The sequence below is a fragment of the Oryctolagus cuniculus genome, chromosome 13 (genome assembly GCF_964237555.1).
Source record: "Oryctolagus cuniculus chromosome 13, mOryCun1.1, whole genome shotgun sequence".
Taxonomy (NCBI): domain Eukaryota; kingdom Metazoa; phylum Chordata; class Mammalia; order Lagomorpha; family Leporidae; genus Oryctolagus; species Oryctolagus cuniculus.
The window spans coordinates 41,930,188-41,942,321 of NC_091444.1; the positions used below are offsets into that span (position 1 = coordinate 41,930,188).

At 36.4% G+C, this 12,134-nt stretch overlaps 1 protein-coding gene across 8 annotated transcripts in view; it reads right to left on the reverse strand.

Moving 5' to 3' along the window:
* Positions 1 to 12,134, reverse strand: part of MINDY3 (MINDY lysine 48 deubiquitinase 3) — an 89,497-nt gene that overhangs the window by 60,363 nt on the left and 17,000 nt on the right. For 4 of the 8 annotated variants that reach the window (XM_051821431.2, XM_002717426.5, XM_070055450.1 and 1 more), the window contains 4 exons: positions 9,628 to 9,688; positions 7,262 to 7,435; positions 4,012 to 4,063; positions 3,001 to 3,115 (listed from right to left, as the gene is read on the reverse strand). In XM_051821431.2, coding sequence (XP_051677391.1) covers positions 3,001 to 3,115; positions 4,012 to 4,063; positions 7,262 to 7,435; positions 9,628 to 9,688 — 402 coding nt within the window. Of the gene's footprint in view, positions 1 to 3,000; positions 3,116 to 4,011; positions 4,064 to 4,691; positions 4,832 to 7,261; positions 7,436 to 9,627; positions 9,689 to 12,134 lie in introns of those variants that run through there. The other 4 variants (XM_070055448.1, XM_070055451.1, XM_070055452.1 and 1 more) reach the window with 2 other exon arrangements.

A 12,134-nucleotide genomic window follows, 5' to 3' on the forward strand; every position in this document is an offset into this window, starting at 1 on the left:
TCTGGTTCTGATTGTGCTTCTTATAATTATTGGTATCATGGAGACCACTACTGTGGCACAGCAAGTTAAGCCGTCACATGCTATGCTGGCATCCCAAATGAGTCCTATCTGTTCCACTTCCAGTCCAGCTCTCTGTTAATGCACCTGGAAAAGCAGTAGCAGATGGCCCAGGTGCTTGGGCCCTGCCACTCACATAGGAGACATGGATGGAAATTTGGGCTCCTGGCTTCAGCCTGGAACAGCATGGGCTATTTGGCCATTGTGGATTGAATCAGCAACTGGAAGACTGATCTCTAGTTTTCTGTCAGTTATTCCAACTCTCCCTTTCAAATAAATCAATCAATCTTTGGGAAAAAAAAATTGGTAACTCAATATGTACTAACAAAATAAAACGTAATTAGGAAAGCAGAAAGCTTCATATTTTTTTAAACCAGTTTCCTGATACCTCTTTATTCTCCAAAAGGAATTCAAATCCAAAAAACTCTATAAACGCTGAACATGCCTAAGATCTAGATATTTATTTTAACCTCATAGGTGCTGAAAAATGACAAAGAAAAACTGTCATTTATTGTTGTATTTACCTAACCTCAACCACTGGTTCTTTTTCATATAAGAAAACTTTAGCACATCCATCAAGTCCCTATATACATCAAATGGTCCCTTGATTTCTTTTTTTTTTTTTTTTTTTTGACAGGCAGAGTGGACAGTGAGAGAGAGAGACAGAGAGAAAGGTCTTCCTTTGCCGTTGGTTCACCCTCCAATGGCCGCCGTGGCTGGCGCGCTGTGGCCGGTGCACCGCGCAGATCTGATGGCAGGAGCCAGGTGCTTCTCCTGGTCTCCCATGGGGTGCAGGGCGCAAGCACTTGGGCCATCCTCCACTGCACTCCCTGGCCACAGCAGAGAGCTGGACTGGAAGAGGGGCAGCCGGGACAGAATCCAGCGCCCGGACTGGGACTAGAACCCGGTGTGCCAGCGCCGCAAGGCAGAGGATTAGCCTAGTGAGCCGTGGCGCCGGCCCCCTTGATTTCAATCAATAAAATTACACACACCCCCTATTTGCCCACCATGCTCTGAACCTAAAAAAAATAAACACGACAAAAACACTGCCATAATGGAAAATTATTTGTAAGTATCTTTTTAAAAATAATATTGAATAAAATTATTTTTAAAACCCATCTTGTATTGTAAGCACATCTCTGATATAGAGGCAATGCTCTATATCATATCTATATATATAAAGGCAAGCCTTTATCAAATGAAAAACGTTTGATTTAGATGTGGTAAGCAGAGTAGAATATTCAACTAATAGGGCTGCTAAACATATAACACTGGCATTTGGGGAAAAAGTGTAGGACATATTAATATATATTAGTATTAGACATATAAAAGCTGAGAGAATGAAATATCAATGAACAAAAAACATGTAAAGACAGAATGAAATTTCTAGAATATAAAGACTTGGAGTGAGAGACAAAACACTATGAGATAACAGGTAAAGAAAACAAAGTGAATCTATCAAAGAAAATAAGCAAAAGAGGGACTGGCGCTGTGGCGTGATGGATGAAGCTACTGCCCGCAGTGCCAGCATCCCATATGGGCACTGGTTCAAGTCCTGGCTGCTCCACTTCTGATTCGGCTCTCTGCTATGGCCTGGGAAAGCAGTGGAAGATGACCCAATTCCTTGGGCCCCTGCAGCCATGTGGGAGGCCTGGAGGAAGCGGCCAAATGGGAAGGGAGCCAGCAGATGGAAGACCTCCCTCTCTCCCTCCCCCCACCCCTGTATAACTCTTGATTTTCAAATAAATCTAAAACAAAAAAAAACTAAAAAAAAAAAACTACAAAAAAAAAAAAAAAAAAAAAAAAAAAAAAACCAAGCAAAAGAAAAAGGAACTTGAGACATTACAGAAAGAAAACTAGCATAGTGGTTTATCAGATAATCCAGGAAACAGAATGGTGATCAAGCATTATGGGGTCAAATTTTAGACACTGCGAAGATAAGATTTTTTTCTAGAACAGTATTTTATAATCAGTATATTACTGATGACCACTGTAGTCCAGACAGACAGAAGTGGAAATTTGAAAATGGTTAGGCAGGGGCTGGCATTGTGGAGTAGTTGCTCCATTTCCAGTTTAGCTCCCTACTACTGGCCTGAGAAAAGAAGATGGCTCAGATGTTTGGGCCCCTGCCACCCACGTGGGAGATCTGGAAGAAGCTCCTGGCCCCTGGCTTTGGCTTGGCTCAGCCTTGGTCACTGCAGCCATCTGGTGAGTGAACCACTGGATGGAAGATCTGTCTCTCTCTGTAATTCTTACTTTGAAATAAATATATCTTTAAAAAAAATAGAAAAGGCACCTGGCAAGACTCTGCTCTTTGTCTTACAGGAATAGCTTAGTTTACAGTTAAGGAAAGAAACTGGGAGAAAAAAGGAAGTCACAAGAAGAAAGAGAAAGAGAGAGAGAGAAAGGAAAAAGGAAGGAAGGATGGAAGGGAGAGGGGAAGTTACATAACAAGTGTATAGAGAGGATGAGAGGATAAAGGAAGCTATTTCCTTATTAACAGCATGGCTCTTAAAAATATTTATTTAATTATTTGAAAGGCAGACACATACAGACAGAGAGAGATATTCCAGTCAGTGGTTCCCTCCCCAAATGCCCACAACAGTCAGGGCTGGGCTGGGCCAGAAACTGGACCATCAATCTAGGTCTCCCACGTGGGTGGCAGAAATGTAACTACTTGAGCCACCTCCTATTGCTTCCCAGGGTGTGTATTAGCAAGAAACTGGAACAAAAAGTAGAGGCAAGACTTGAATCCAGGTACTTAGAGATGGGATGCAGGTATCCCAAATGGTGTCTTAACCACTAGGCAAAATGCCTACCCCAACACAAGAATTTTTATTATGAGACTTAGAAACAGCATCAAGTATAAACTTATTCATCATATCAGGAAAAACAAGTACTAAACTGAACTTAGAGGCAGAAGAAATATCTTCTTAAACAAACCTTTGTCAGTAACACAGAATACAGAAAAAGCAATACTCCAAATTTGTTTCCCCACATTGAATATTGGTCCAAGACAGCATCTTTTAATTCTGATAAACTCCTGAATGATCTTTTTCTGAGGGGAAAAAATAATTATGTATTAGTATCATCATGAAATTGAGTACATTCAAAAATGGGAAAAAATTTAATTGTCTTAGACATTAAAACCTACACAGAACAGATTTTTTTAAGTGTCTCAAATTTTCAAATACAAATTTAGCTATTGAGGGCAAAAACTACTGTTGACCACTACCACTACATACATTTTATACCATTAAAACAGAACACCTACTTGACAGGGACTGCTTTCATCCCTTTTGTGAACTGTCTAGCATCAAAAGCTTCTTCAATAATATAGTTATTTCGTTATTTAGAGAATAGAGTAGCCCTCTTCTAAGAAGTTTTTAAGAGCAAAAAAATTTTAGTTTTTTAATCTGGAAATTATTAACATATCTAAATGCTAAAGAGAAGGCATATATTTGCAGACTGTAAAAGAAGTTAATTGCAATAAACCAAACACCATCTATAATTTTTTATCAACACAATCATTCTTACCTTTTATTTTGTAATAAAGTTTAAATGTTCTAATGAAAATATGGGCACTTTTAAAGAAAATTATGGAAAGCATATTTTGGCAAATAAGAAATAATACTGATTTATTCCACTAGAAATTCATTCAGAACATAGAAACATATGTTAAAGTGATTTTTCATTGTATTAATGAACACACTTTTAATGTTTTTAAAAAAGCATATCTGGATAGTTAATTTAGGATTCAAAACAATTTAAATGTACACTTACAAGTTACTCTTTTTAACTTAAAAGCAAATTAATCCTCAAGCAATGGGTTTACAATCCATGTTTAAGTAGTGCAGTACTATATAAATCTAAGAACCTTTCCACAGTATGAAGAGACTTAAAATGGCAATGTGTGCACAAGGTAAGTATTTTAAATGTTCCAATGTTACTTACTGAATTAATGCATGAAATCGCTCAAAGCCAAGCTCTTCGACAGCCAAGGCAGCTATACATAAAAGACACTTTTCAGCACTACACATGGCAAATAAATGACACAAGATACACACAGCAGGCTGTAAATACTTTCAAGCAATCAAAACTGTCCCTATTTCCTTACTCCCTTAAAATCATGTTTATTTTCAACTTTAGTATAACACAAACTTATACGTCAACACCGTAGTTACCACAATTATAACTAAAAAACAGATATAATACTGAGAATGTAGAGGGATGATTAAATATCAAACATTTCTTTTCAATTCAGTTATCCTAGGACGATTTATAAAACAGGTGAAATTACTGACAATCAGTGCTTCACATATCAATGTGTCTCGCACTTTTATTAAATAATCTTTAAATGTATAGCTTTAAAATGAATTCATGATAGCTTATTCTTCCTCCTTTATAATATAAAATCTTTAGAAGTAATGCTTCATTATTTTAAAAAATGTATATAAAAAGGCATAGCACTTTGAAACTACACAGGTTCAACAATAGCTTTAAGTTTGTTTCCTCATTTATTCTTTTAACTGTTGAGAAGTTTTCAGTAACTTGATGGTTTACTAATACAGTACAAACATAAATTCACAAAAATCAAAGGAAGCATTTTAATCAAAGGCAATGTTTACTGGTACCTTTATTGGGCCAGGCCTTTTTTCTGTTTTACAGGTCTGACTCCTTTTAATCCTCATTAAACCTTTTTATCTCCATTTTACAGAAGAACTTGAGGCACAGAGAAGAATCCTCTCAAGGGCACACAGCAAGAAACAAAGACCTGAGATTTGAACCCAGGTATTCTTGGCTCCAGGAAGATAAAGTCTTAAAGATAACCTCAAAATACTTTAACTTAACACCATGAACAATTTCACATATATTTTATACTTAGTACTTCCAAATATAAATTATCACCAGTGAGTTAAGAAAGCTGATTATGAATTCAAAGTTTCAAAGTTGTATTTACAATTAAAAATGTTACATAATATTAGGTTTTCAAAGCCTAGTTTTAATTTTCAAACCACTTCTAAAAATCTTTCAAAAATTTTTTGGTTTATGTGGGAAACAAACTGAAATTGAACCTGAGTACTCACTACTGCGAACAACTGTGCATTACCAACAAGCCAAAACTATACACACCACACAAGCCAATGAAATTAATGTTTTAACAGAACATAATGTAATGAGAGGGGAAAACACTTCACACATAAATTTCAGGATAAAATAAAAACCAACTGTGCTAACTGTTCTGCAGTGCTTGATTATTCCAATAATTTTACACTAAGTATACTACAAAAGTAGACATAAAGGTATTAATTTAGAGAAGAGAGGCAAGCAAAATAAAAAGCTTAGCAGGCAGGAATGGTGGAAAATAAAACACAAGAAATAGAACACAGCTGGGAATAAAAGAAAGAGGAAGTAAGAACAGATTGTTACATGGAATAAGAATTTTAACTTAAGTTCAGTTTGTCAATATCTAAGGTAAATTCTCAAATTTTTCAGTAATAAAAATTCTTCAAATGTATATTTAAAACAGACTTAATATGGTTTTATTTCATATCAATTTTTAAAATGAGGCACAAAGTAAACTGGAAAATTATTAAACCATAATTTTTAGAGGGGAATTCAAGATAATATGCCCATCTGAATTAGTTATTTAAGTTAAAACATAACACATTCAAAGACTATTTAACATAGGACAATCTAACCTACCACTAGAGAAATGCACCAGCATATTTGATAGTAAGGACACCATTTACCATGACGTTACTAATGATAAAATATAAAAAACTCATTAGATTTCCAAATACTAATAAATAGGTTGTCTTTAAGCACATATTCTTGAAAAGACCTTTTAAACAAACCATTACCTCAAAATTTTAATACTGTAAATGGAACTATTAAACATGTTTACATGTAACCAGGAAAACCTGGAAAGTATTTTTAAAGCAAATTTAAATGATATTTTAGATTATCATCCTTGTAAATATTTTCCATTTGTTGTCTTTGTCATTATCCATTCTGGAAAAATGTTATATTCTTTGTAAAAGGCTATGTTTGAAAGACATGAAACGGAAACATATTATTTAAATTTTTAAAATTATTCCTTGCAAATGTACTACTATTAGAATTCGCCACACTGCAGGCATTTTAATTTGCAAAGGTAAAGAAGAGAAGACACTGACAACACAGGGACATTTCAGCCCAAGCAGGCAAAAGCGCTTTATAGATAATCTTATATGGAAAGCAAGGTGTTTCTTACAGTGATAGAAAATTCACTTTTATAAATCAGGTGTCTAATCTCTTTGAAAACAAAGAAAAACTCACTTATTTAATATAAGTATTTGGGACTACCAATTATCAAAAATTACCTACTAGCAATATTATTCCTGAAAAGCAACCCAAAAAAGCAGTTCTTTTTTCTAGCTTTCGTTCCACCAGAATTCTCCATTTTAATGTTCACTCTATCAGATTTTTAGGTCAACTACATCAGACTTTCAAAAGTTAAAGACCACAGAATAAATGGGTATAATTTTTATGAGTAATGACAGTAGCTGTTATTTAAGGAGAAAAATCTTCAGTAACGATATGAAAAACTTAAGGCCTAATTAAAACTCTCTTAAAATAATCTATACATACAACAATGTCCAAAAAAATTCAAGAAGGAGACAAACTGCATGCAATAGACAAAATGATATCCATCATTTCTCTAAGAAGCAACTACAGATATTTAAGAAAATTTCTGAAGCCAAAAAATCCCTACCTTTCTAACAAGGCATCTGAAACTATGATTCACAGACATACAAAGGTAATTCAAGAAGTTCATGGAAAAAAGAGATTGAAGAGAGTTTATTTTGGTGCACAAAATTTTTAAAATTCATGCATGGCTTTTTCAAAGTACACATTTTCCGTGCACTTTTTGAAGACCACTTGTATATTCTGTAAACTTCCTAAATTAGAGTTCTAAAGCTCAAAAGAAATTGTTAGCAGGGAGAAGTTCACTGTAACTTTTAAAAAAGTTTATTTATTTTTTTTTTACAAAATTATATCTTCTAGTAAATAAAATAACCGAAAAAATATCAAAGTTCATGAATTATGTTTAAGCTAGAAAAATGATTTTGCAAAATTTAAAATATTTTCTTTAAAATTTTCCAGTTTTATTAAAATAAAGGTAGAAGAAATTATTTCAGGAAATCAAAATGTATCTTACAAGAATGTTCCACTTGGCAACTAGACTCTGCAAGACTCCCAGAAATACCAGCAGTTTCTTCGGTTGTCTTTCCTCTTAACCATGAAACCAAGCAGTATGATCCAGAGTTGTCACAACAAGCACTTTCTAAAATGTCACATAAGGTATGACAAAGGAGTTCCTTTCGTTCTTCCTCTAAAAGTAACAAAAGTATAAATTATAATGGTTTTATCTGGAAAACAAAAACCTGTCCTAAAAACAATATTAAGTATATATTAATTTAATTATGAACATCAAGCACTTTAAGATGTGGAAAAATCCATAAACAGATTTTAATTATATTTTAGAAAAACAATGGCTGCAGGGTTAAAATCTCTATTTAAATACTGCCATCAGTTACAAACAAAAATCTTGAAAAAGGCACAATTAAACATTATGAAAAGAATATTCTGCTAGAAATAATTGATATTGATCCTCCCTTTCGTAAGCTGCAAATGTAGCATGTAAGCTGAGGTTTCCTTTATAGCAGAACCAACCACAAAGTAAAGACCTGCTGAGACTTCTACTTTTTTCCCCCACTGTGAATTAGTCTAAAGCCTTTGTCCTGTTCCTCAGGGATAAGAACAATGAAAACATCATCAGCACATACAGTACCACAATCTATTATACCAGCAGGGGCAATAATGGTTATGCTACTTCTTCAGTTTTGAGGATATATAAACAATTAGAAATTTTAAAGAAAACACAAATGCTCATTTTTTTCTTCCCCCTGAATTTTAGCTACTCTCTCCTCTTCAAACTGTAGTACCACTTTCTGAAGCTTTCACATAAAGGGGCTAAGATGTGCACATATTCTATATAAAATTTTATGATACAAGGTTTTTCTCATTCCTAATGGAATGTAAGTTCTTTAAAGGCAAGAACTTATGTAAATAATAAAAGTCATGTACGGGGGGGTGGGGGGTAAGGGGGCCGGATAAGAAGGCAAGAACTATATCATTAATTAAATCAAATAATTGACAGCATTTATGACAATGCCTTACAATTTTAAATCAAATTTGATGTATTTCTGTATAAGAAACATTATAAAGCTTGTTGATAAAAAGTTCATGTCAATCATAGTATCTCTTAAATAGTTTCATTTCAACTACTAATTACTAAAAAAAAAAAAGTGACACCTTAATTTCAAAACCATTAGTACATGCTATCACCATGGCTTAGAATGGAAGCTATTATGTATGTCCTTATATACAAAACTGGGGTTGTAATCTATCCTACATTCTTCCAGAAGTTATTGAAAGGCTCATATGAAATCGTGTAAGTGAGTAAAGACTTTTGTAAACTGTCAAGTGGAATGCAAATGTTTGTTTTATCAAGTAGTACCATATCTCTTTCTGACTTAGTCATGTTACAGACACTATGACAATTTCATTTCCCATTTAACTTAGAATTATTTGCATTATGAAAAGTATTATTCTAAAAGAGGCAGGAATAAAATGAATTCTGAGCTTTTGCTAGGAGTAAATAAGATAACAAAGTAACATAAATTTGCTATTCTTGATGGTATGCTATCATTTAAGTTTTGAGAAATACACCATGTTTTCCCAAGAAGCCAAAGGCTTTTCCCTTACTTACACATATTATCCTGTCTTATATCTCTCAGCTAGGAAATGTTTAAAATCTAGAGTCATTGCTTATCAAACTTCCTGAAACACTTTAAAAATAAAACTCAGAAAAAAAAAATTCTGCATTGATCACTTAATGGTTAAGACACCTGTGTCACACATAAGAGTGCTCGATACCAGCCCCTGACTCCAGCTACCTACTAATGCAAACCCTGGGAGACAATGGTAAGGGCTCAAAGAACTGAGTTTCTGCCACCCATGTGGAAGACCTGAATTGAGTTCTGAACTCCCTGCCTTGTCCCCTTCATTAGGGCCATTGTGGGCATTCTAGCAGTAGGAGCTCTCTGTGTCTCCCCCTTTCAAATAAATAAATGTTTACTCATTTATTTATTTGAAAGGCAAATAAATAAATGAGTAAACATTTATTTATTTGAAAGGCAGAGAGAGAGATACACAGAGAGATCTCCCATCATCTGATTCGCTCTGCAAATGCCTGCAACAGCTGGCAACAGCCAGGACTAGGCCAGGTCAAAACTAGGAGATGGGAACTCAATCTACATCTCCAGTGTAGATGACAAAAACCTAACTAATTGTGCCATCACCTGCTGCTACAGGGTACACATTAGGAAGCTGGAAACTGGGGCAGAGCTATGACTCTAATACGGGTTATAGGCATCCAAATTGGTTTCTTAGCTGCTATGCTAAATACCTGCCCCACAGGGTGCAGGGTGGAGTAGAAGTTTTAAAAGATGGCTATCATACCTGGACAATCCCTCCAAGAAGACTTTTCAGAAGAAAACAGGAGCTTCTTCAAGAGAAATGCCTTTATAGAATTAAAGCAATGATATTAGTAGAATGCATTATAAACATTTTATCATTTTTTATTTTAAAATGGGAAAATTAATTTATACTTTCTTATCCTTCGAATAGTCTATAAAAATTTCAAATGGTTATCCTTCATATTCAATAGTAACTATGCATAGTTTTTACTCAGCATATAGTACATTAAACTTGATTCTAGATCTATAAAAAAATTCTTCCACAACATACATTTTCTGACAAGAACTGACTCAAATAATAGATACGTAACTAGAAATTACAGAAGCTTACTGCTCCATGCACAAGGTGAAGGCCACATAAAAGAGGAACAAGTCTATACTTCTCTGAGATTGCTTGCAGTTCAAGAAATCTAGACACAAAAGTGGTTCTGTTCCATCGGCTCTAGTCTATGATACAAGAATACTACTGGTAGAGTACCTAACTTCCTGATTTAACTAAAAAATATAAACTTCAAAAGAAGGGCCGACACTGTGGTATAGCACGTAAAGCTGACGCCTCCAGTGCCAGCATTCCATATGGGCACCAGTCCTGGCTGCTCCACTTCTGATCCAGCTCTCTGCTGTGGCCTGGGAAAGCAGAGATGGTCTGAGTCCTTGGGCCCCTGCACCCGCGTGGGAGACCTGGAAGAAGCTCCTGGGTTCAGATTGGCACAGCTCCGGCCCTTGCAGCCATTTGGGGAGTGAACCAGTGGATGAAAGACTTTCTCTCTCTGCCTCTGCCTTTGAAATTAAAAAAAAAAAAAAATTCAAAAGCAAAGTACAAACAGATTTGTAATTTTTACCTTAAGCCTGTCAATTATTCTGTGTTGGTTATTTGACAGTGTCAGTTCAGGGTAGTATAGCTGTTTCCTTCTCAGTGTGATTGCAAGGAATTTGCATTTTAGACTCCCGATTTAAAATGCAGATTTTATTTTTTTATTTTTTGACAGGCAGAGTGGACAGTGAGAGAGAGAGAGAGACAGAGAGAAAGGTCTTCCTTTTGCCGTTGGTTCACCCTGCAACGGCCGCCGCGGCTGGCGTGCATTGGCCGGCGCACTGCGCTGATCTGAAGGCAGGAGCCAGGTGCTTTTCCTGGTCTCCCATGGGGTGCAGGGCCCAAGCACTTGGGCCATCCTCCACTGCACTCCCTGGCCACAGCAGAGAGCTGGCCTGGAAGAGGGGCAACCGGGACAGAATCTGACACCCCGACCGGGACTAGAACCTGGTGTGCTGGCACTGCAAGGCGGAGGATTAGCCTAGTGAGCTGTGGCGCCAGCCCTAAGATGCAGATTCTTAAGTGCCACTTTTAGAACCTGAACTTCTAAAGGAAAGATCCAAGAAAAGCAGGTTTCTATGCTAACTCTTACATGTGTTTGAAAGCATAATATACAAATTAAATGGACTGCTTTTAGTCAAATCTTGGTTTGAATCCTCATTGCACTGCTTTACTAACTAAAAATAATACAAGCTTTAAAATGTTGTAGTAAGGATTATATGAAAAAAATTTAATACACTCAGTGCAGTACCTGACACCTAATAAGCAGTCAATTCAAAGTATTTTAGCAAAGTTAATATTCTATAGTATTTATTTTCATAGAAGTAAAAGCTACAAAAAATAATCAAGTGCTTCTGATTTTCCTTTTTTTTTTTTTTTTAAAGATTTATTTATTTGTAAGTCAGAGTTACACAGAGAGAGGAGAGGCAGAGAGAGAGAGTCTTCCATCTGCTGGTTCACTCCCCAACTGCCCACAATGGCCACAGCTGCCCCAATTCGAAGCCAGGAGCCAGGAGCTTCCTCCGGGTCTCCCACATGAGTGTAGGGGCAAAAGAACTTGGACCTTGGGCCATCTTCTACCGCTTTCCCAGGCCATAGCAGAGAGCTGGATCAGAGGTGGAGCAGCAGGGTCTCTAACTGGCATCCATATGGGATGCAGGCGCTTCAGGCCAGGGCATTAACCTGCTGCGCCACAGTGCCAGCCCCTGATTTTCCCTTTTTTATTTTTTTAATTTTTATTTTATTTGACAGAGTTAGGCAATGAGAGAGAGAGACAAAGAGAAAGGTCTTCCTTCCATTGGTTCACCCCCCAAATGGCCGCCACGGCCGGCGCTGCGCTGATCCAAAGCCAGGAGCCAAGTGCTTCTTCCTGGTCTCCCATGCAGGTGCAGAGGCCCAGGGACCCATCCTCTACTGCCTTCCCGGGCCACAGCAGAGAGCTGGACTGGAAGAGGAGCAACCGGGACTAGAACCTGGCGCCCATATGGGATGCTGGTGCCGCAGGCTCACCAAGTGAGCCACAGTGCTGGCCCCCTGATTTTCCCTTCTAATAACAACCACCCTTAGATGGAGTAGTACAATGACATTACAAAATTTTGGAATGAGGAGAAGATACTCATTATTTCACCAATAATACAATCACCATAATCATTTTCATATAGTACTTACTTTTATAT